The sequence below is a fragment of the Poecilia latipinna genome, unplaced genomic scaffold, assembly GCF_001443285.1.
Source record: "Poecilia latipinna isolate Pla-1442-1.1 unplaced genomic scaffold, P_latipinna-1.0 Scaffold1317, whole genome shotgun sequence".
NCBI lineage: Eukaryota > Metazoa > Chordata > Actinopteri > Cyprinodontiformes > Poeciliidae > Poecilia > Poecilia latipinna.
In genome coordinates this window covers 132,500-158,030 of record NW_015113933.1, presented here as the reverse complement: position 1 = coordinate 158,030, position 25,531 = coordinate 132,500, and the positions used below count along the sequence as shown (strand labels likewise).

The window sequence follows — 25,531 nt, the reverse complement described above, 5'->3', positions numbered from 1 at the left end:
GTTGAACAAATAGACTGTGTGTTTGATGTTCTGAAAATAACATAAAATCATGTCACATTCTCATGTCTTTGTGAGGTATGATGACTTCACAAAGACATTGTATACAGTGTTTTAGTGTTGTTGTCTTTGTGAGGTATGATGACCTGATGATTGGACTAAAAACGAAAATTAAGCTAATTATTTTTGCTATTTTTTTTTCTAACAAGTTTTCTTTGATTATTGCTGTGGAATTATCCATCTACCAACTCTGACTAGCTTCTTGGTCTCTATGAAGAATAAAACTACCCGTTTTAAATGGTAACATCGTTTACATTAATGTTCACTGTAACTCCTTAATCGCGTCAGATTCTGTCATGGCTCCTCCTGTCTCAACACTGTGTAACAGTGTCCTCTACTGGCGTCTCTTTGTCATTACAAGCACTACAAATGGTAAACAGAAGAAGGCGGATGTCTGGGATGTGACCAGAGCCCGTTATTTTGGACGGACAGGCCCGAATTCGTCTGGTGGGTTCCTGCTGTTTTTCAGAACCAAGGGGGGGGAAGACGCAGGTCACTGATTGATTTTGTTTCTCCAAGTAAGTATCGGGTATCTTGTTCGCTTTTTATTGTCATCATTGTCGGCAATGTTAAACGGTTTTCGGCCTGCTAGACTAACCCGCCCTGTCAAAAACAAACGAGAGATATGTATTTTATATCACAGGGGTTTTCCCCCTAAAATTGCGCAATAAATGACTAAAAAAGAACTTGTGCAGATTTTGTGTCGCACTGAAGAAAGCTGCTGGTTAAAAAGTATATTCGCAATGAGTGAGGCATGGACAGATTATTTGTTTCAGAATATATAATAAAATAAAGCGTCACAATCATAGAAGCCCTTCAATGGGATGCTGAATCATGTCAGATGTCTCTCATCAACATCTGTATACAAAAGATACGAGGTCAAATTTCTAGCATTAAATATTTCCATGAAATGTGGATAAAAACATCATATTGAATGAACCTGAATGAACCTTGCAAAGTTTTAAAAATGAAATCATGAATATAGTATTTCTAATAAATTAAGTCCTTTTCCTCAGATTTCATTTAGTTTGTTTTTATGCAACTGTTAAAGTCGAAATACAACGGATCACTATGAATTTGTGTAAAATGATTTTATAGTGGGTAAGCTGTAAGGATGTATGTGTGTATGAATAGACGGATGATCAATGATGGATAGATAAACAGATTTTTTTTCTTTGCATTCATCATCATAGCTGTTATCCTCTTGTTGTGTTTCCAGGATTGCACATCGATCCCTGCGGTACCGACACGTCAGACGTCTGGGTTGTTACCATGCGTTCTTCCACTACATACGCTGCTGTGCTCTGTCTCCTTGCCGGGGCAGTGACAGCCATTCAGACCCCCAAGAAAGGTGAAAAAGGCCACCACAAATACCAGATGGAGCTGTAAGCCTCAAGAGTGGGTCAGAATAAATACAAAATGGCAGCATCTGTAGCACTGACCTGTGAAAGGCATTAAGTAAACAGAAGCACAGCTACTCTTAAAATGTTATATTTATGAACAAAAACTTATCCTCTTTCACCCTGTCACAGCCTGATCGATCCCTATTCATGTCTCAACATGTTTCAGCTGTTTTATAAAATAATAACAATAATAAATAGGGTTTTTAGATGCTATTTAGAAGTGTAAATGCAGACCGGCTTTAGCTGAGATCGACAAATATTAAAAAAAATATTTTAAAGAACTAGAATAAGATGGACTGTTTGCCCTCTATTTGTAATGTGCACGAACCGTTCTACAATACAATAATTACAGAATGTGAATCTTTCCTTTCCAAAAAATTTGCTAATTTCCAAAGAAGCTTACTGGCTCTATACATGAATTGGCCTTGCTGAGTAAAGTCACTGTTCCCTCAGTATTTCTGGAGAAGCAGCAGGCCACCTCGCTGATCTCCCGTCAGAAGAGAAATGCTGGAGCGTCCAACTTGGAGCAGGCTTGCATGGAGAGGGTGTGCAGCTATGAGGAAGCCAGGAAGTATTTCCAGGACTCGTATCGCACGGTTAGTAGCTTGCTGTGTATTCCCTTCATTTTAAATTCCTCTAAGCGTCCTCATTCTAAGAACTGACAGATAAGACCTTTCACGCGCCTGCTTCTCGCTCATCATGTGCAATTTTTCTTCCAGGACATTTTCTGGTCTGTCTACATTGGTAAGTTACATTAAAGAACCTTGTGTTCAACAATGCGCTGCCTCTTCTCACAAACGTGTTCTCTGTTAGATGGAGACCAGTGTGCTGAAAAGCCCTGCAAGAATGGAGCCATGTGCTCCGACAGTGTTGGAGGCTATGACTGCGTCTGCAAGTCAGGTTTCACGGGAGTCCACTGTGAAAAAGGTGCAGATCTGTTGTAGGCATCATGTAAAAACTGCTGTTTGTTTATTACTTACACATTAGTGTGCACACTCTGCTACATTCTGCAAACCAGATGAGACTCTTTGCACGCTGGAAAAGGACAAGGGCTGCTCACAGTTTTGCAAACCGGGCTACACGTCCTACGAGTGTTCCTGTGCCCGAGGCTGGAGGGTCAAAGACAAGGTCAAGTGTGAAGCTGCAGGTATATTGTCAGTTTTTCCTTTTGTGTATTTTTTGCAACTAAGACAAAGTTAAGCTTCCTACTTACTTACCATAGGTTATACTTACTTGAGTAATCTATTTTCACCTAAAATGTATTTTGGATAAATTGACTGTCAGTAAATTAACCTATCAGTCCAGTTTGTGTAGGAGACAAAAGCAGATACATTTTGTTTTAACAAAGAATTTATTGACATTGTTTGGCATTAAATCAAATTAAACTTTTAACCTGTATGTCTTGGGTTTCCTTCCCCAAGCTTCTCAATAGTTTTTTTTTTATGCTGCAGTATAATAATATAGTATAATTGTAAAAACTAAAGGTAACTACTTCGTGGATTTCACTTATCGTAATCGTTTGAAGTGATAAATGTGGTACCTGTAGACATCTGGAAATTGTACCTAAAGATAAACCAAACCTGCAGAGGTCCACATTTGTGTTCCTGATAACTTTGTAAATTTTTCGTAGATTTTCAAAATGTCGCACAAGAAAACAGTGTGTATGAGGTGCTTCCTTAAAATACATGTAAGAGTGTCTTTACCAACAGAAGCTTACTAATCTAATCTAATCAGAACCGTCTTCCCTTGTTAGTCAGATACCCGTGTGGTCAGGTGAACTATCTGCCTCAGTGGAAGAACAGACAGTCAAGTCTTTCTTCCAGTGACTTTGATGGACTTTCTTGTACGGTATCCGAGTGTCCTTGGCAGGTAAGGGGAGCCTACTCTAATGGACCACCTTGCACAAACTCCTGTAGATGCCCTTTTTGTGTTCACACAGTATCTCGATCTTCTTACCAGGCTTTCTTGAAGACTTCAGAGTCTCAGGGCTTCTGTAGTGGAGTAATTCTGAAGGAGGACCTCGTCTTGACTTCAGCTCAGTGCGCCAATAAATACAGCTCCTTCAAGGTTGCAGTTGGTAAGTGTAGTGAACATTAACGCTTCTTTGAATTCGGTGCTTTGCACAACACCAAAAACCGATGTTGTCCATTCCATTGTCTCGTCAGGAAAGCGCAGCAGCAACGTTGAAGACGGAGAGCAGACGCTGTATGTGAAGCTAATTCACGTCCATCCTCGTTACGTGAGAGACCGTCCTGAAAATGACCTGGCTGTGGTAGAGCTCCGCGACCGCATAACCTTTAAGCCACATGTTGTCGCGGCCTGTCTGCCAGAGAAAGACTTCGCAGAGAGCATCTTAATGTCTGGAGATTTGCCGGCTGTTGTCACCGGCTGGAAGGAATCCACACAGATGTCCAGTCTCCAGGGCGAGCTCACTATAAACCAGCTGGTGTACAATAAGCTGCCTCAGTGCATGGAAACGTACCCCAACCTGATGACCAATAAAATGGGCTGCACCGCTGCCCGGGCCAAAGCCGACTGCTCCATGAGCTCGGGCAGCCCCTTGCTCACAATGTACAGGGATGTGTTGTTTCTCACAGGGGTGGTGAGTAAGCCAGAAGGGGCTGACTGCACCAAAGGCTACATCTTCCAAAAAGTGTCCCGCCACCTCAGCTGGCTGCAGACGTTGATGGGTTCACGTTAGAAAGGTGAAGCGAGGGAACACATCAAGCTTCATTATGAATTTAGCTTAATGCAGGTAAATAATTACTTAAACAGGAAATCTGTTCTATATATTTTTTGTTTAACCTCAGTCATAAGCTTTTCTGCGTGTGTATTTTTAAAATATCCATAACATAAGAAACACTGGAGTTTGTTGGATTTTCTTCCTCTGTGCACTTCATCTTTTATCCACAAGGTGGCTCTCTGTTGACGTCAGTAAAGAGCTTTCCTCTTGCATGTGTTAAGTACTCAGAGGTTGTATGACCTGTAAATTGTTCAGCATGTTTGTGATGTGAACATACTTTCCAATACCTTTGAAGTTATGTTATTTCAACAACAATGTAATGGTTGACTTGCACCTTAAAGAAGCCCTGGTAAACACAGTTTTATGAATGTAATAAACCATAAAACCAAGACCAATTTATAGTGCGGTGTCTCTAATTTATAGTAATGTAAAATGGTTTTAAGCAGTTTTGTAGATTTATGGATATCTGAGATATTGTTCAATCATCAGGTGACTGCCAAGGTCAGAAATATGGATATTAATGTACAACATTATGTATGTTAATATTCTACAAAACAATCTAATCTATACTACAGTCTCTGCTTGTTCCTAAAATATCTACTGACAAAGTATTTCCACTCACGCAGATTTTTGTCCTCCAATATCAAACATAGGTAAAAACAAAACGTTTTTATGCAGTTTTCTCATTTTAGAAGCACAAATTGCACACTGCAAACTATCAAGAAAAGCAGAAGTGAAAAGCGAAAAAAACAAAGCATAGAAAATAAACTTTGAAAAACCTTAATAAAGCATGAAGACCACTTTAAATATAACAGATCAGGTTTCTTGTAACAAAGTTTAGGTGTGACTAAGCAAAGTATGAACACTAAACCATTGTAATGATGAAATGGAAACATGAATCAGCACACATTCTTTATCAAAGCTTAGCTAATCAGGGGATTTATTTAAGATTTCCACAGAGAAACTTTGAAAGAGAAGAAGATCAATAATAAACAAAATATAATTTAGCAGTAATAAGAACTACCCATTCAAAAAAGTTGGCCTGAGTTGCTCCGTCCATGGTAATGTTTTCCCATTTTGTCCCACATAGACATTATTAGCCTGGCCTGACTGTCACATACCAGTGTGTTGTCTGGCAACATTTTCCCACGGACACTCACCCTCAGCAGTCTTCTCACAGCCTCGATGGGCTGGTGAACAAGGCTGGGGCCATGTCATGCAGGCAAAGAAAAAAAAAAAAAGAAACAGAAGAATGGGCTGGAGAGACTGAAAGCAATAGAAGGCCCATAACAAAAAAAAAAAAAAAACTGGCCTGCCACTTTAGATTGGGAGCTTGAAAAGAACATCTCGGAAAGTTGGGGCCTATGCTGGCTGTTGCCATGGTACTCACCAGGGAGATGGCTCCTCGCTCCCAAAAAATGGCCGTGCTCCTTTACTGGGCCGTCCAGAGGAGATTCATTTGACGGAGCACCTTCCTTCCTGAGTGTGGTCCTGCTCTCCGGTTCTACCAGTTCAGTTTTCAACCGAGAAAGACGAAAGATTATATGAATATATATACAATTAATACTGACATATCACACTTTGTAATTAATACTAATACATTTTATATGTTAGAATGGCCCAGTCAAAGTCAAGACTGAAATCAAGTCAAGAATCTGTGACAATACTTTTTGCAAAGAAGAATGGGCAGAAAGGTCATTCAGCAGATATGCAAAATTTGTAGAGACATACAGCTCCACACTTATCCTAATTCCCCAGATTACAGAGTTTATATGTATAAACATTTTTGAGAATTATGCATTATTTTCCCTTCACATTGGACATCGGTTTGTCCAATGAAATAAAATGCTATAAACTAAAGTTTATAGTTGAAACCAGGCAAAATGTGGGAAAAAAAATAAAATAAATAAAGTTACAATATGGGCTATGTGGGAGTTATCTGACAAACTGACAAAGTGCTGACATTAGCCAACAATTAGCCAACAAAACTATATAAAAAACGATCTGGTGATTGCAGTGTTGATGCTGAACAGAAGCCAGTCTTTGAGTGGACATATTGAGAGATCTGAGAAACACTGAGAAACACTAGCAACCCGATCACAAGGGCTGCAAAGTAAATGGCGATGCTATTCCTATTAATGGAAAAAGTCATGACAAACTTTTAAGGAAACTAAATTTTTCTTGAATACGTCAGCAGAGCCCACATCTGACCAAATCCCACAACTTCAGTAATCCTTAATTCCCCCCAAACCCAACAACAGTCACATGCTGTGACCTCATATTCTTGCATGTATTTTGTGTGTGTTGGAAAGCACACTAACAAAAAACATCTCATTGTTGGAAAACCTGACCATCTTAGTTCATTACTACTTGCTCAAACACGTCACCCGATCTTTTCCAGTAAGTCCATTCTCAAAATTTATGTTCCCAGTCTTTTTTTTTTTTTTATCCTACATTAGCTTGTCTCTTAGTTTAAATCAATGGAAAAGCTACTTCCTTTCGTCCCACCCCCATTCAGACTCTAGCCCATGCCAGACAGAGCGGCTTCTACTTCACTGGGTAATTGTTCAGACGGGTGGAGGTAAAACTAGACCTCAAGAGGTTATAGCTTGGGCTGAAAGAAAAATTTGAAAGCAAAAGAATTAGACAAGCTGAAAGGTTTTATATAACACTGCTATAGACTAATATCTCTCTTTATGTAAAACACTCATATACAGTAGAAATGGGTCCATCTTCACTGGGCCTTATGTTCCTCTCTCTTGGCTGAGTTTAGCTTTAAATAATTAACACGTTTTTGGATGAAAACTTTACAAAACCAGGACTTAGTCTTCATGACTAATGTATATTTATCTGTTTTTGTAGAATCATCTGTAGCATTTTGGATCATATCTGACCAGGCAGAAGTTATGTAAGAGACTGGAGGCTTCTGCTGACTATTTGAGAGTCTCCCATTATGTGCCTTATGAATTTTATATAAACATAGGAGGAATAGGACCCTGGAGACAAAGGAATGACTCTGTGCTATTATTTTTAAATCCAGTTGGGGATAAATGTGCCAGCATACCAACTTGCTCATGATGAATTTTTCATAAAGCCAATATTTAGCAGCAATTCTGCAGCATTTGCTCACAGACTTGGAGCACAACAGCATGCTAAAATATATTCATTATGTCCATTGGCTCAACTACATTCACAAAGGTGCATTACCATTTCAGGTCCCACTGAAGTCTAGCCAGATATTCCTTTGACTGAACTTCGTCTCTCCAAGATAGTTTTAGAGTGTCTGGCAAGTTTGTTTAATCTTAGCTGACACAAAAACTAAGGACAACAATAGAGCATTCGACTTAGATGAAATAGAAAACAATAAGTGTGTGTAACAACATTATATTTGAACATTATATAGATGTGGAGATCATCAAAACTGGTTTATTCATTCTTCAAATTAATTTTGTTTAGTCAAAAAGTTATTTTGTCCTCACATTTACTGCTGTATAGGTAAATGTTGTTCTTGACAGTTGGTGGTTACCATAGCAACCAGTAACTGCCAGCTCATCCCCTTTTTCTGCTGCCATCTGTAACTGTGGTATGTGCTTTCTTTACAAGTATTATATTTTAACATGAGGCTAACTTAGTTAGATACAGGGTTTCATATGTAATCTTGCAATGTTTTATATTTTAAGCATTTTTAAAATATATACAAAGATGCTTTGTCTATATTAAAAGTGCTATATAAGTTTGATGTATTTTTATTATTATTATACTCTTTATTTTTTTTTTTTACTTTTAACTGTTATGATACTGAATGTTGTGCATTTCAGATATGTTCATCTGTATATCTATGAACTCTTCATTGGGAACCATTTCTCTGTAGTTGTATTTTTTATTTTATTTTTTTCTTGTATAGGGGCAGAAACTGTGGGACTGATGGTAATCATCAACTTGATTTTCCCTCTGAGGTATGTTTTCATTTTAATTTTTTACCAATTGTGTGGTAGTCTTTGAATGTTAAATAGTTCCTGTACTAAAAACATACATATTTATCGCTATTTGTGTTAAAGATAATATTAGTTATGCAAACTAACGATGTAAATTTATGTTACATTCGACTATACGATCACACTCAGGTTGCCCCTCTTTCTGTTGCAGTCTGTAACTGTGGGACAGAAGCTGTTGGACTGATGTATTTATTTTTTCTCGTTAGAATAAGTACAGTGAGTCTGAGTGTGTCTGTTGTGAAGTCAACCTACTGGACCAGAGACAAACAGAGAAGGGTCGCACATGGACAGACATGGGTAAATAATTTAATCATATTTAACACATCCAGTAAGCTCTTCACTATTTTCTATGCATGTGTAAATACTAGTGGATGTAAAAAAAAATAGTACTGCTTTGACATTTTTTGGCATTTACTGTACCACTCATTGGTGGAGGATCTTTTAATATGGTAGCAACACGGGTACTGAATACTACTTGTGAAGTGCTTTGCACTTTAAAGTCACATACTATTGTTTAGTATCCAATATAGCTATCATTCATAAATTGTGGTGAAAGTTGAAGGTTTAAACTATTTATTAGCACTTATTACAGTGTGTATCACAGTAAGCCAATGGCACACATGCTTTATTTTGGCACATTTAAAAATCTGCACAGCTGAGTAGCTGTTAGCTTTGTTGTCTCATAGCAACAGGCTCCTTTGATTTTAGCCAGACTATGGAAAGCTGAGCAAAGATGCTTAGAAATTTCTTTATAAGGTATTATCTATCAACTGCTCTTGTTAACTCGTGATAATACTCAGAATTTTTGTTTTAATATTTAGTTATTTTGACCTAAAAAAACAAATTTTATCAGTATTTTTGACAGCACAATAAGGCATCCCAGTGCTTTATTGACAAAACAATAAGGCATCCCAGGCACTGGGATCCCAATAAAGCACTGGGGTCCCAGTGCCCTATTGAGTGCCTCAATATTTTGGCTACTGATTCAAATTGTAAGATTGCCATCAAAAAACATCACTGATCACATTAGTGTAATTGATCATCACCAGATTTCAGAATTAAAGCATATGAGAACCACACATTTTTGACTAGCTTAGTTCTCTTGAAATTAATAATCAACTCATGACTCAGAGTAAACCATTGTTCATTATTGTGGGACCTAGAGACTGGGCGACAGAGCAGGAAGGTAAATCCTGGTGTTGCCTTTATTCCAATGACCCCACTTCGACCTTCTGTGGGTTAAACCATGTGTATAGGGCCACTGGGAGACCTGAAAAGCTCACTAAAGGATCTCCAAAGCTCACTGAATGAAAATATGGTGCATGGTGAGGTCTTCAAAGAGGTCAGATAACCCCATGCCTATAGTGGTGAAACTAAAAAGTATGTTTTACTTCTTCAATACAATTTATTTGTTGATTTGATTCTCGGGCATCTGGAATCTGCATCATCCTGGCTTCTTCTGTTTTGCTGCCTGGAGTCTTGACCTCGACAACTACTGGAGTGTGAACTGAATAGACAGGGTGGCGGATGGATGAGATTTGGATTATCCCGCTTAACTGAATTACCAACATTAAGGGAAAAAGCAAGAGTGTATTTCCTTCTGAGCAGCTGTATGATTATGCTAGTAGCACAGCATGGTGATAAATTCTGAATTTCCACAGCAGGATTTTATATGAAAAAACTTAAAATGTCAAAAAAGCCCTTAATATTTTGAATAGCGAACAGCTGGTCCCTGATGGCAGAAGGAAAAGTGAGCACTAATCGTAGACAGTAAAAATAACAACTGTACTTAATGCAAAGTAGCAAGTTTCATGGTGACTTTTCAGTTTTAGGAAGCACTGTGCAGGACAAAGAACCTTTGATAAATCGCTACATGGATCCTGAAGCGTTTTAATCCAGTTTCATGGAGTTTTTCTCTGATGAATGGAAATGGATATGTTGAGAATAAAACAAGGAAGCTTTTCAGCTACAACTTCATCTAAAACTGATAGATTTGACAATCCAAAAAGACATTTTTATGTCTCAAATTGGTCACTACTGCATTGTGCTGGTGAGAAGTATTATAAAGCGGTTTTTCCTAAAAATTGTTAAGGCTGAGAAGAACTGGAATATCTGTTGAGCTTGTGAATCAGATGAGAGCAGAACAACTCCTGACAAAGCACTGATATCTCAAACTCACATCGTTTCCATTACAGCCTGAGTAAAGTGGGATACATACATGGAAATAAAGTTACTCTATATAATTAGTCACTCTTCCTGTTAATTTGGACACCTGCATCCTGTCATAGTTAATGCATCCTGTAAGGTCACAGGATCTCATTGTGATGCTAGTTGCTGGAAACAGATGCAGCGTGCGTGTCTCCGTGTCGGCCACCCTGCTGTCACTGCGCTGTTTGTTGTGCGGAGGCCAAAAGGAGGCCTTGACGACGAGACGAGGCAACCTCCGGAGAAGGAAGAGGAAAGAAAAGCGGGGGGGCTGGAGGGAGAAGACATACCTCAAATGAATATGAATGGAAAGAGAGAGATTACTCAAACTTATATATAGTAGATGAGTCAAAAATAAACCGGGACAGCACCTGTGAGCCTGCTGTTCTGGTACAAAAGAAGGTTTATTTAACAGACAATAACTCACGAGGCTGAGCCACAGTTAGTACAGGCTGTCAGTACGGCTATATTAGTCAGTGACTGAGCCTCACATGTGATCACTCTGATCCAAGTTACTGTAGAACCCGCTATAAATACTCCGACATTCTTGTCTAAACGTCAAACTAATGATGAGAACATGCACTACGTATGCGTTCAATTTCTACTGAACCAGCCAGTTCAAGCAATCAGGTCTGGAATATAGACAAACTAGCTCCCAGTTCACAGATTAAGTGAATTTCTGAAGCTAAAATACATCACACAAACAGCAGCTGAAACCAGATATTTGCAAGCACTCAATGAAAAGACATATGATCCTTTTTCTCACTGTCTGACATTCAGTTCAATTCAGTTCCATTTCCCAAAGCTAAATTAAATGTTGCTATGTATATCATCCCAGTGTCTTCAGAGAGTCATGGGCAGTCAGTCTTGCAGCAAATGTAAAGAAGCCTCTGACTGAAGTCATTGCTGCTGTATGACAGCCTCATGACTGCCACACATGATCGTCATGACATACTAGAGGGATTATTTCACAGTAACATGTCCTGGAGGACATGAGCTGCTAGTCCACCTCATTTGCTTTCGCTGGTTGTATGGTTAGATACCAAGAAAAGAAACGTATTTGGCTCAGATTTCTGTTGCAATAACTTTTATATTCTGAAAAGGTGGACTAATCACCTTGTAACACATGAAACATGTTCAAAGATTTTCTGCATTCTGGCTTCAAAAGGAAACTGGAAAATAATTAAAAAGACTTTTTTTACTCTCTATTCTGCAGCCAGTCTTTGCAGAAAGTTGTTGCATAGGCACTCATGATAAATCTGTGTAATGGTTTCAAAAATAAATTAATCTTCATTTGCAGCAGTCTAATATCATATTGAACTTTTTTTTGTGTGATTTCTCTTACTGTAGATGTGGGTAAATTTTGGATTTGAGTCAGCTGTTTGTTTTTTTCTTCCTTCTTCTTTTTAAATTAAATCAACACATGAATCATCCATTTACCTTGAGGAGCCTGATTGCTTGCCTTTCCTATTTTAAATGGCAACTAAGCAGGAAATTATAGTTTGCTGATTAAAAGGTCCTGGACAGGGCGAGATTTACTTAAAAAGCATTTTACACATTTTTCAGGCACTATATATCAGAGTGTTATGTGTAATCTAACTGGCTATCTCAGTAATGCCCATGTGCAGTAATTACATGGTCATAAGCCTCTCAATTACCTTATTATTTTAACTTGATGAGGGATGTTTCTTTGAAATCAATTTACCATGATTAAATATGTGTGGTTGTTCAATGATTTCCTGTCCCTTTTCACATCTTCCACGGCTCATATAAAGATAATGAGAATGGCAGCACTACCAGTGATATACTGCAAGGGCCTGTCCGCTGATAAGTGAAAGAACCATTAATCTCTCCCAATCCTCCTGTTTCAAGCACTGACCCCTCCTCCACATGGCCCTCCTCCACCCCCTCTTCCCATGCTGTCACTCTCTCAGGCTGCACCTGTCACATTAGTCTCACATCCTCAGCTGCCATTCCATATGATACGCCTCCTTCCTGCTCCCAGAGACTGTGTGTCACCCCTTTTTGCCTGGATTTATGAGTATGAAAAGAAGGAGAGCAGGAAAACAAGAGATTAAAGCTAAAAATAATTAAAAAATAAATAAATAAATAAATAAACCTGCACGTGTCAAATGTAAGTGTGCATATAACTTTCTGCTACAATTGGACCGGTGCCGATTGTATGTCCAAAATATGGATTAACACTCAATCGGTGGATTAATTGTGATAAAAATCCAGCACAGATATCAGCTTCCTGTATAGATGTGACGAGGCTCCTTCTGTTTGTTATGAACTGAAATGGCAGGAAAACGACAACAGATTCGTGCTGTGATGAAGGCAGAACAAGAATCAGAGAGGAGGAGGTGCAGTAGTGGCGGTGGTGGTGGGGGGAGGAGGGGGGGGGGTCACCACTGAAATCCTCCCAGATAAGACGGACTGGAGCAGCTGTGGCAACAAACGTGTGATGAAATCGAGAAATAATAATCCCCGCAGCAGTTTGTTGCTGCGTCAAGACCTCTGAGATGACCGGTGGAAGCATAAACATTTTTTTTTTATGTATGCTATTCAAACAATGGCTTGCATGAAATTGCATTTTTTTTTTCTCCCGAGGCAAGGATATGAAATATTAATAACGTAAATCAATAATATAAAACTTACGTTAATGTTTGAAAGTCATAGTAGTAACTTAGAATGAATTAACTCGTGTAGAATGATGCGTTCAAATCTCGCTGAATGTGTAGCTAAATGCAAGAAAATGAAGAAAACATGTTAGATGCTGCAATGGAAGAGAAGGGGATTGGTGTTCACCTTCCAGCAGGACAATACGAGCTGCAACACCCGCATAGATCAAAGTATGTGTTGGTGACCCAGTCAAAGTCTACACCTATCCAAATTACATACAGCAAGACTTTAGAAGTGCTGCTCACAGATTCTCTCCATCCGCTACTTTGTCTTTTGGATTCCAATGAAATCCATTTATCCCAGTGGGGAGGGGGGAAAGAAAGTTCAAGAGTTGTGAATATGTTTGAATGGCTGCGGTGGCATTCGGTGGAAATTCAACAGCGTCCACACTTTATTAGTCTGAAAAACAACAGCTTTAGGAGCGGACTCGCCGTCTCCAGCTGGGAGGTAACCTATAAGCTGAACACATGCCAGTAAACAAGTCATTTATCAGAGTGAGGCGGTTTAACAGGGAAAAGACAGAGAGAAGTCCGCGCTGAGGGTGTGGAGAGATGTCACTTTCCGTGCTTGTGTGCGCGCCTGGCTGCGTAGCGGGATTACCATTACGCACGTTATGCGGAGCGCTGTTTTGGTGATGCGTTCAGTCGGGAGAGGTGCAGCGGGGAACTGCGAGCGTCAAACCGGAGACTCAGAGACAGAATCAGCAAAATAACCGGAGAGAGAAGGAGGAGGGGCACGGTTTGTTATGGGGGGGATTTTCACTCGTTTACAATCTCTCTATCCTGGAGAAGATGCGCACCGTTAAACAAAGGATTTAGGTTTTTTTTCTTCTTCTTCTTCTTCTTCTTCTTTGTAAGGATACGGGACCTGTCTTGTATTTTGACCCTGACACCCTCTCCGGTTCGGACTTGCATCAATGCTTGTTTTGGCTCCGAGGACCGCGGACACTGGCTGAATCTCCGGGCACTCGTCTGCTTCGGAGTCCATGTGGAGCGGGAGAGGAGCATCAAACCCAGCGAACTGAGCTCAGTCCGAAATGTGACATTTTTAAAACAATATTCAGCATCCCATCAAACCTGGCGACGGTGAATCCCTCTCTATACTAGATCACATCTGTTTACATCGATCAAGGTAGGTGCTGAACGTAGAATGCTGATTGATTCAGTCGTGGGGGTGGGGGAGAAGTGTGGACGTCCGTGCGCCTGGTTTATTTAGAGGTCTGTGTTTTAAATGTCCTGAAGAAGACCTGGTTTTATTTGGAATCCGGCTGCTGTGTCGTAAATAAGATAAGAGCCGCATCAGTTGCAGTATTTTGGGGGAGAAAAACGGCGATGTCTATGCACCAAATGCATAGGTGTGTGACGCGGAGAAGCGGTATGGACACATATGCTCTTGCTCGTAATGGTGCATTTAACAAAAATAAAATAATAAAAAAAAAACCTCAACACAAATCTGTTTAGGGCTCCAGTCGATGTTTTTTGCACTTTTTTTTTCTCACGGAGATAAAGGCGTCTATGTCTTTTGGCTGCGCCTCCATTTTCATCACACACTAGGGGGGGGAGGAAAGGGGGTTTCAGGGGTGTCAATCACTTCTCTATTCTCCAGCTTTGAGGCTGGATACCATTCCCTATTTTTGGATCACACACAGTCACGCACCTCAATAACAATGGTTCATAGCTGCTGCTGTCCCCCCCACCCCCTCAAACAAACACACTCTTCTGGAACCCCCAGGGACCCTCCCATGTGGCCTTTATTGTTAAACGAGATGAGGGGGGGGGGGGGGGGAAGAAAAAAGAAAAAAAAAGAGAAAGAGCTTACTTTAAATGTGTGATTGCATTTAGCTGTTCTTGCAGGTCAGCTAAAACCTAAAGGGAGACACCTTGGGATGTGTTCCTCCCAGCTCTGCACATAAGAGTCTAATTTGACTGAGGCATTTTGTATGGAAATGGATGTCAGACTTTCTGTAGGTCAATATATGACATATGAGCCTGTTGTCAGTGCAGGATTTGCTCTCCAAAAGCTCCTGGGTCTTTTCATTTTATTATTATTTTTTTTTACTGTGTTCTGTTTTCCCTCATGAATAAATATTCAGCTGAGTGGAGCTGTTTATTATCAGACTGTGCATCCATCAGTTAGTTAGCCCCCTCTTGGGAAAAGATGACACGACCGTGTCCTCTGGGCTGAAGCCATATGTACCCAGTACGGATTACTACACAGTGTGTTCATTCTCCCATTTTGCAACGATAAACTTCCATGTGTTTTACTGGAATTTATATGTGGTAACTCAAGCTAATCACCATGAAGTGGTAAGAAAATGATACATGCTTTTTAAATGTACTTATTTTATAGAAATTGTTGTACCGCGCATATGCACTCAGCCTTAAGACTCAAGAATCTCCTTTTGCTTCAATCTCAGCTGCAACTTGTTTTACCAACTTTGCACATACAGAGACAAGTTCTGGCACATTTTTGTGCAAAATACCGTAGATCAGTCAGACTGGTTAAAGAGCATCTCTAATGTCCTGTCGGTATCCTCTTCCATCCATTTACAAACACAATTTCTGACTGGCTTCCTTTCAACAATGGCTTTCTTCAAACCAGATTTGTGGATGTAATGTCAACACATTCTTCCGCCTGAGCTATGGATCTCTGCAGCTCCTCCAAGGTTATCTATTGCCTTGCATTTCACTGCATGTAGAGCTGAAACTCTTTTGGGGTCGGTCTTCAACAGCGTCGCACTAAGACTGAAATCTCAAATTAGCTCAAGTTATGTCAGATTGGACTTCATGCATATGAGGACATACATTTTTCAGCTCTTGTCACATATTCCCAGTGGATTTAGGTCTGGACTTGGACTAGGCTGTGATCTATGCCCTTTCATTGTATCTCTGGCTGTACGTTCAGAGCTGTTGTTCTGCTGGAAGGTAAACCTATGCCTTAGTGTCAGGTTTTCTGTGAACTCCAATAAGTACGATAGTCCTATTTGTTTGGCTCAATCCGTCTTCACAGCTTTCCTGTCCCTGCTGAATAAAAGCACTTCCACAGTGAGCTCGTTTCATTGTAAGCATGGTGTTTGCTGGGTGATGTGTTGTGTTGACTTTCTGCCGCACTCAACGTTTTGTGTTTTGGGCCAAAAAGTTTCATTTTGGTCTCATTTGACTCCTTCTTTCACGCGTTTGCTTGTCCAACAGAAGGACTGTGGCAAAATGTAAATTGAACTTCTGATGATTTTATTTTAACAATGACTATCTTCTTGGCAATAATCCACAAAGATTATCTTAACTGACCTCTGGATCTCTGCGGCTTCACCAGAGTTACCAAGAGTCTGTCGACTGATTCTGTTAGTAATGCTCCTCTTGCCTGTCAGTTTAGATGGACATCTGTGTCGTTGTCGGTTTGCAGTTGTTTTACATTTTCAAATGATGGATTGAACGGAGCTGTCTGAGTGGTTCACAGCTTGGAGTACTCATTTATAACCTAACCGTGGTTTAAACCTCTCCATGCTATGTGTTCAGAAATAAAACTGGCCATTACAAAGCATCTGTATTTATTGTGAGATAAAATTACACACAGTGACTTCTGAATGTGATCGACTGACTAGGGAAATCAGAGCACATGCTTATGATTTTATTTATATATAGTTAGGAAAGCATTTATCATTTTTCATAAAATTCCAATAAGCAGCATTCATGGATTATAAAGGAACCTGATGTGTAAAATGTCCCTTTTGTAAGGAACTGCTTGTAAATGTGTTTTTTATAAGGTCAGGTTGTTATATGTTGGAGCTTCGCTGCTTCATCTCTCATGTATGCATTTGTGTTCATGCCCCCACTCCCTCTTCCAACACACACACACACACACACACACACACACACACACACACACACACACACACACTCATGCTCACGGCAAGCGGCTCACTCCAATTCCTCCTCCGAGCATCCGGCTGTTCCTCGCTCCTCCTGCTCCTCTGATCACTATCGTGCTCTCAAACCCAATCTGATCCCCTCTTACCCCCCTCCCCCACCAGCCCACCACTCATCCTCTTTCCGGATGTCAATCTATAATTGAAGATGCTTAATCATATCGCAGTGAAGCGGAACACATGACACCGGAGCTGTGCATGCTCAGGATACACATTTTTGCGTGCCATCACATCCGACCGGTCATCCCATACTGTATCTGTTATGATGATAGAAGAGGAGGGAGGGGGGGTGAGAGGGTGGACGTGTAACACTGGCTCTGCTAATTGCGAAGTCAATTAGCATATGGTCTTGCTGTAAGCCCAGTCACATGATAATGAGGTATAATTAGGGGGACCAGGGATCTTTGAGGAGGCAGGGGATGAATATGTGCACTGACAGTTTCCATAAAATGGCTCCCAGGAGGTTGGAAATATCTCATTCTTTTTAAGCGTGCATTTAATCATCTGTTGCGTTTCTCCTTTCGGATTTTTTATTTTTTCCAGGCTCCTTCTACATTTAAAAGCAGGTTTGCATCCAAATGTTACAAAACTCAGCAATTATGTCTTGGTCTAAAAAGAAGAAAATCCATGGGAAAGGACCACATTTGCTCACACCTACATTCATTTTAAAAGCACCAGTTAACCAAGTGAGCATATTTTGGGAATGTGGGAGGAAACAGTAGTACTCAGAGGAAACCTACGCATGCAGAGCATAAAAACTGCACGAGATTGGAGCCTGGAACAATTGGCAGCCTAAACTTCTGTATCAAGAACTCATCTGTTTTCATTTACATTAAGATTATTAAAAGAACAATTATGCACCTTTAGCTGAGTGTAGTTATTTCTTCAAAATTAAAATGACTCAGACTTTAGTGGGTAGTCTACTGCCACATTTTCTCATCCGTACTCTCCTTTGCCTCTTATTTTGAATTTTTGTAAATCTCACTAGCTGCTGCAAAGGACAAAAGACGAGCTAAATGTTTTCAGTGCAAAGATGCACGTTTGCATTCTCTCTGGTAAAGTCAGTCTTCTAATACAGAAACTGAAATGACAAAAAAAAAAAAAAACAATAATACAAAATTTGACAAGGGATTAAAACAAAAACAAAATATAATAAGGGTAAAGATCCTAAGAGATTTTTCTGATGTAGTTTCCACTAAGCAAAGAATTTTAAGTAATTACAAACCGATCTTAACTTATGACAGAGTTCTGTAGTGATGTAGCACAAAAGTACAAGGAGAAATTTTAACTTGCTAGAGCATTTATGCAGCAATTAAAATTTGCTTGTCCGTTTGGATAAATCTTTTGTCTCAGATAAATGTAGTTTATCTGAGACAAAAATCAACCTGAGAGTAGTTGATGTGGCCTAAGGCTGCAGCAAAACAAACAGCTTCACTGTTTGTTCAATGGCAGAACAAATCTTTATTCTGCCATTGTTCTGTCTAGGTGTGAGCCTCTACACTGTCAGTGTGATAACATTATAAACACATTTGATGGTATTTATGGTATATAGAGTATTTACTAACACTATCTTTTATAACCCAAAACATTGGTTTTATTGTTTTTTTTTTAAATTGCTTCTGTAGTTTGTCATGTAGTTTTAAAACACTGTTGCCATAACAATGGGGATTGATTTTTCCTTTTGTTTCCTGCAAAAGGAAATTCAGCATTTTTGTAATATGGAAAATATTTGGTAACCACCATGGCAGAGCAACATGTTGGGGAGGGGCAATGTAAAATCTTGGGATACCTTGATGTAGCACCAAGTCTAAACTGAAAACCATCTTGTGTTTACATCTATTGTATAAAGGTTATCACAGTGAAGGCTTGTTTCTATACATCTTAACTTCTAGGAGACAAATGTTTAGGATATTTCTACACTGATATTTCTTTGTGTGTTTTTATTTCGGTTTCTGCTTTCACACCTCCTGAGCAACAACCAACATTTAAACTAAATAACGCACAGCTTTCACTACAGAGATGCTTTCTCTACTCGAAACTAATAAAACCCCAACAAACCAAACTGAGTTAGCCAAAATGTCACCCATACATGGAGCCAGTATGAGATTTTTACAGTATGATAACCTGGACTAACAGCTTTCAGCCAGCTAACACGTAGTGCACAGCAACAGTTGGCATAAAATGTGTACAATGTTACTCTATGCTTTTTCCAGCAGGAAAAACCTCTGGTCAACCCGGTGCTTTCTCTGGCATCTCATCAAAAGTGCTTCAAATTGTAGGAAGGTTTTGATGGAATGTCTTTGCAGTCTCAAAATTGTAAAACCTTATTGTACCTTGACATTGGTAATCTGTCCAGGACATAAAGACAAAAGATAACTTCCTTCAACAGGCAGAATCATTAAAAGGTCCCCGCTCTCCAAAAGTAGCTAATGTGTACTGCGGAAAATTATTTGGAGAAACCCCCAGAAACATTATAATGGAAGCCTGGGAGTTATTACATACACTGTAGATACTGCTCTTCATTTAATGAGTCATTTCGGAGCAATTAGCAGGGAGCATTTATTAAATTGGTTTAAGTAAATTAGACATTTTTATAATTAATCATCCCTCAATGGCTGTTTCACTCAGAAAGCAAACTAGACATGTTTCTTTTGAATGATGATTCAGAGGCAGTAAACTCAACTTCACTCCTGGAAGAAGTCAAAAAAGCTTAGCACAAAACTGACGGTCTCATTTTATTTGTGATTAACTTGTGAGCTAATAACTCGTCCCTCCATCTGAGTAAGCGGCGGTCCGGTCGAATATTGCACATTTTTTAGAAACTGATATTTTGTGTGTTGCTGAAATAATATGGCCAAAACTGCTGCAGAACAGAAAGACACGAAGCAAGTCGTTAAAATGCAATAATCGTTCTGATCGTTACCACAGTAATTAGACAGCATCTGGCTGTGTGTTGCGTCTGATAATCATAGGAGTCTGTAATTGTCCTGGACCACTTGACTCATCACGCTCCCCCCCGCCCCCCATCCTTTTCTGTCCAGCCTGGAGCTCGTCTGAATGACTGCAGTGCTGCACATTTGTCCCCTCGAGCCTGTATTCCTGTTCAGTGCTGCAAAGAATGCATGCTGCATTTGCGTCACAATGGGGATTTGTGTTTCAACCATGCATGTTGTCCTCATAAGGACATATAATGCATGCAACCAAGCTAAATGTCAAACCTGCAGCATGCCAACAGAGGCATGTTGGACATGCATGCAGCACAAAAGCAAGCTTGCAACCTTGTGAGGTGTAGAATAAAGGAGCTCAGTGCCGCCCGGCTGTTTGCACTTGCAGCAGAACTGGCTGGAGCTGGATTGTTCCTGAATTACATAAGAAAAAGAACGAATAAAGGCAAGTGGAAGGAAGTGGAGGAGGAGGAAGGACCACAAGGATCTAAGATGGAAGAAAGGGGAAGATGAAGAGTGTTTGGAGGTCTTTTTTAAACGAGTAGCGTGTTGAAGGAGGAGGGGCACGGATGTCTAGCAGAACAGAGAATTTGAAACGGAGAACAGAAATGGCGACAGAAAGGAACATGCATGGCGAGGCAGAAGGCCGCCGATAATAAGCAGCCAATATCATCCTCCCTTTTCACACGGCTCACTAATATGAAAGAAATGTGAGGACTTAAGTAGCATATGTGCTGCATGTGCATGTCACTCTTAACATGTGGGATTTTACACATGCATGTGCAGCTGATGGCTCTCATGTGACCGCGCGTGTGTGTGGCCTGTGGTGGCTTCCGGCTCACAGGTTCTGCCAAGTCCCACTCAAAAAGCAGCCAGTGCAACCATCTGTGCAAGAGGGAGTGATGGGGCAGGAGGACGAGTGAGTGGAAAAGCCACTAGTGTGCAGGACGCAAGCCTCAGCCTCTTGTTGTGCATCCGTCTTGACTACGTGGCTTTATTGCCTCTGTCGTTGGAGCGAGACAAAGAAGGTGATGAAGATACAATAAGGAAGGAGAGAGCTTTTTCCCTACATTTGTCCTCTGCTGCGCTATCTCTGTAATTTAGAGACAAGAAGGACTAATCAGATGTGATGTGCCACATATATTTCGTTGTGCATAAATCTGTGCTTAAAAGCTTTGACTGATGGTGGATTAATAATAAGTGGTTTCGAGCTGATGCAGTATTGCAGAAAGGCGACAGAAGGAAAAGGGGGAGTTTTGACCCCTAATTGATAATCATGTACACAATCACATGCATGCAACTTGCACTGTTAGGCCTGCTGGGGCTTCCTAGGAAGTTCACTTGAAAACAACAGCTGCCTGTTCAAAATAGATGTAGGGGCACAAAATAGCTATAGCTTATAAATAAATAGGGGGGAGGTGAAGTGCAGTGGACGTAATAAAGAAGAATTACATTGAAGCCATTAAGTCTAAAAGTAGAAATCTGACCTTTGAACCTGTTGTTGTTTTTGTTCCAATTGTGGAAGTGCATTTCAAAAATATTACAATATGGTTTCATGATTTGACCACAGAAGATATGGACAGACGGTCGCTGTGCCACGACTGGTAGCTACAGTGTAGTATCTGTGATTGACATCCAGCAGTAAAGATGCAGGAGAAGACACAGTTCTTATTGACTAAATGGATTGTTCAAGGTAAAAACAACAGAGGGTCTGTTGATGCCTTATTATTGATTAATTAATTATTTCTAAGCACAGGATTTGTTTTCCCCACATAGAAATATAATAAAGTATAAGTTTAAATTCGTCTACAGTTTGCCTTGTAAGACCATGAGTGATTAATTTAATTTAACCTTTATTGCACATTACTAGGCATACTACATTTAGAACTGGCTTACAGTTGCTTGTACTTTAGTAAATCAGCCAATCACATGCCCGCAAGGCAATGCATTTAGGCATCTGGATGTGGTGAAGATTTTTAAAACCCAGCATCTGGATGAGAAAGAAAGGGGATTTAATGAATATGGCATGGTTGTTAGTGCCAGACAGGCTGGTTCGAATGCTTCATAAACTGCTTGTCTGCCGGGATTGCCAGGCACAACTGTGTTTTGGGTTTCCATAGAATGGTCTGGAAGGGAGGAAAATATCTAGAAAACAGCAGGTGGCCTTGTGGGTGTCAAGCGAAGAGGAGAATGGACAGAGTGGAAATGTAAGCGTAGCTCAAATAACCACAGATACCAAGGTACTCAGAATAACATCTATGAATGCACAACATGTACAAACAGATGGGCAACAGGAGCAGAAGAGCAAACCCATTTTGCTAAAAACAGGAAACTGGGGCTAAATTTATACATTACGGCTTGATTTATAGGATAACAGATTAAAAAACATTGGGAGCCTAATGAGTCTAAATTGCAGCTGAACCATTCAGATGGTATGTTCAGAACTTGGGGGAAAACAACATGGAAGAATTCATTCATTTTGCAGTTCAGGCCAGTGGTGGTGGTATGCTGGTGTAGTAGCGGATATTTGTTTTGCACACTTGGGGCCCCTTGTTACCAACTAACCATTCTTTAGACATCACTGAATATCTCAAAGAGGTTTCTTGAACATGGTGGTGTGCTCACTGTACTCTGTGTCCTTCAACTTGGCCAGATCTTAAAGGAAAGGGAGATCCCATAATTGGTGTGAAGCCAACAAATCTGCAGCAACTGTAAATGGTGTGTACTTGTATGGCACTTTCCAGAGCATCCCCCTGCTATTCAGTCACATACACATTCACACACTGATGGTGCCCCGCAGGGCAGAGCAAGGCACAGGAAAGGAAGGTGAGTTATGCAAAGAACAGGGATCGACCCGACAACCCACCGATTGTGGGACAAACTCCTACTGCTGTCGCTGTCCTGTGTGATGCTATCATATCCATACGGTCAAAAATCTCTGACACCTTGATAAAACATTGATATACCTTGAAGAATTGAGTCAGACCTGAAGGAAAAAAGTGAGTCCAACCCAGAACTATCAAAATATACTTCATGTAGAGGCTGGTATTGCACAGGTATTTGTTTCACCCCTGGTTTTGTAATTTTGGGGTTTGTCTTCTTTGTGTAGTCTCCCCATTATAGCAAAGTATTAGTCTGTATAAGTGACATGCAGGCCTGCATGTGTGACCAGAATGTTTATCTGATCCTGAACTACCCCCCCCCACCCCAGCAGTCTGCCTGCGTAACCCACTCTGACTCACGGACACTGGGAGTGGGAAGATAAAGCTCGGGATATCCAGTGTCCTTCATGTGGTATGCAAATACTGCTGTTGTCAATTTGTGGACACCATTACATTTCTCATGTCAAAGTTACATCTCCCTGAAGAAAACAATCGAAAGCTTATCTGCAAGCATAGAAAAGAGCAGAAAGCACTTTTTGAAAGCCGACTGTTTAGCTCACAAAGAATGCCAGGACATTTTGTGACAGCAACCTGCCAAGAGGATATGTTCATCTGTCTGGTGTTGTGGTGCTGTTCAACACACATCAGCCTTCCACAAAACACACAGTGTGTCAGGTGAGACGACAGCACAGATCATCTCTGCAAAGCCAACAAACAATTAAATGAAAAAAAAAAACTCAGTATGTGTATGATATGAGCAATAATCCTGACAGAGGGCAAAGTGTTAGATTGACAGCACTGATGTTGCACACTTCAAAAAGTACTAACAAGTACTTGTATTTTTGCTGGAGGTGCGGTGTTCTTGTGTGTAGTGCATTATGCAGCGTCTCACACCTTGCAAGAAGCCTGATAGTGAGTCACAATCTTTTCAGTGTATCTGTATTTTTTTCGTGGAAATATTCATGAAGTTGCAGCTCTTGTTTTCCCAGTGCTGTAGCTGCTCAGACGCCAGTCTTACACGGTGAACAGGCTGAAGCCAGCAGATCTGAGCTCCGCTTGCACTCTAAGAGTTGCTATTTTTGCCCCAAAGCTGTAAAAATATTTTAAAAGAAAAATGGCCACAACCTGCCACCAGTGAAACACAATGCGTAGTTTGTTTGTGTGTTCAGAGAAGCTTCAGTCAGTCACCCAGCATAAACTTTGGTCCTTTGTTCCATTTCTAAAACGCAGCAGAAGCCGATCGTCTGCTTTGTTTCAAGGACAGACCATTGCTACGGGAATGACTGACGGCTCAGCTTTAATGGCTCACCAACATTTGTGACTCATGACCTTTTTCCTGTCTCCACTTTCTGCCCTCATGCTCTGCATCAATCTTCCTGTCCATCCTCACTTCTGTTCACCTCTCAAAGATGGCGTTCCCACCTGTGTTCCTCCTGCTGCTGGCTGTTACTCATCATGCCCACGGTCAGGATCCGGACGACTCCGAGGCTCTCCCAAGAGGCTGCGGCTGGGGTCTCGGGCGACCCTACACTCTCCTGTGCGACCTGGAATCCATCTGGGGCGTAGCTGTCGAATCTGTGGCTGCCGGTGGGACGTTGGCAGCCATCCTACTCGCTCTGGTCCTGCTGTGTCGTCTGCGCCACATCAGCGAAGCAGAGAAGCGCTGTGGCGTAGGGCCCATTCTCCTCCTGCTCCTGGGGATATTTGGCTTGTTCAGCCTCAGTTTTGCCTACCTGGTCGAGCAGGATGAGTCTCTCTGTCTGATCCGTAGGGCTTTGTGGGGTCTCCTTTTTGCCGTCTGCTTCTCCTGCCTGTTGGTTCAGGGGGTTCGTCTGCGCAGGCTCGGCCGAGAACGCCGAAGCCCCGGCGGATGTGCTCTAACGGGTCTGGCGTTAGGTCTGAGTGCCGTGCAGGGCATCATTGCCGCTGAGTGGCTACTTCTGACCGTGCTGAGGGAAGGTAGAGCAGCCTGTCAGTACATGCCTTTGGACTTCTCATTAGCCTGCAGCTACGTGCTAGCCCTGCTTCTCGCTGCCCTTACTGCCGCCTCCTTGGCTCTGTGTGGAAAAACACGTCAGTGGCGCTGCAATGCTGTCTGGCTGCTGGTGACATGCCTGCTGTCATTGCTGCTGTGGGTGGCCTGGGTGGGCTTCTACCTGTATGGTAACGACTGGCTCGGCAGGTCCCCAGAGTGGAACAACCCCGCACTGGCGATAGCCTTGGTGACTCAGGGCTGGCTCCTGCTGATCTTCCACGCTATTCCCGAATCCCACATCTGCTTGAGACCCCCACCGCAACCCACCGCCCCAGACTACTTTGACACTTCCCAGAACTCAACACGTATGAGGGAGACGAGCTTTGATGAAGACATCCCTCTGTCTCACCGGCAGTTTGTGGATAACCAGAGCTACGGATACAGCGACGAGAACACAGCAGGTACACCACCACCGTTCAGCATTCTAGAGGGCATCCTTTATCTGGGCAGTATGGAAATATATGTGCCATCAGACTTTGAATAAAAAATGCCTTTGAAATTTGAATGTTGTATATTAGTGCTTACTTTTTCAGTGTTAAAATGAATTCAGAATATTTTTAACCAAAAAAAAAAAAAAAAAAAAAAAAAAAAAAAAAGTGCAATTTTTTTAACATAAAAAAACCCAAAAAAACCCCATAACCTAAACCTCTTTTTGAAAA

The 25,531-nt window shown here is 41.0% G+C and overlaps 2 protein-coding genes and 1 long non-coding RNA gene across 6 annotated transcripts in view; all 3 read left to right on the top strand.

Annotated features, from left to right (window-relative positions):
• Nucleotides 1–338: 338 nt before the first annotated feature.
• On the top strand, nucleotides 339–4,179 carry proza (protein Z, vitamin K-dependent plasma glycoprotein a). Its single transcript, XM_015055465.1, is given in 10 exon segments — nucleotides 339–522; nucleotides 525–575; nucleotides 1,277–1,408; nucleotides 1,914–2,056; nucleotides 2,180–2,204; nucleotides 2,274–2,387; nucleotides 2,479–2,607; nucleotides 3,214–3,329; nucleotides 3,420–3,537; nucleotides 3,626–4,179. Coding segments are annotated over 10 exon segments (1,533 nt in total). The 5' UTR covers nucleotides 339–353; the 3' UTR covers nucleotides 4,162–4,179.
• Nucleotides 4,180–7,750: 3,571 nt separating this feature from the next.
• Nucleotides 7,751–25,531, top strand: part of gprc5ba (G protein-coupled receptor, class C, group 5, member Ba) — a 27,525-nt gene continuing 9,744 nt past the window's right edge. The window contains exons 1-4 of one of the 4 annotated variants that reach the window (XM_015055466.1): nucleotides 7,751–7,786; nucleotides 8,108–8,159; nucleotides 8,405–8,495; nucleotides 24,247–25,273. In XM_015055466.1, the coding sequence (XP_014910952.1) occupies nucleotides 8,128–8,159; nucleotides 8,405–8,495; nucleotides 24,247–25,273 (1,150 nt within the window). In that variant the 5' untranslated portion in view covers nucleotides 7,751–7,786; nucleotides 8,108–8,127. Of the gene's footprint in view, nucleotides 7,787–8,107; nucleotides 8,160–8,404; nucleotides 8,496–13,584; nucleotides 14,217–24,246; nucleotides 25,274–25,531 lie in introns of those variants that run through there. The other 3 variants (XM_015055467.1, XM_015055469.1, XM_015055468.1) reach the window with 3 other exon arrangements.
• Nucleotides 14,223–21,134, top strand: LOC106961627 (uncharacterized). The gene is made up of 2 exons (XR_001427811.1): nucleotides 14,223–20,665; nucleotides 20,800–21,134. It is a non-coding gene; the product is annotated as an uncharacterized LOC106961627 (long non-coding RNA).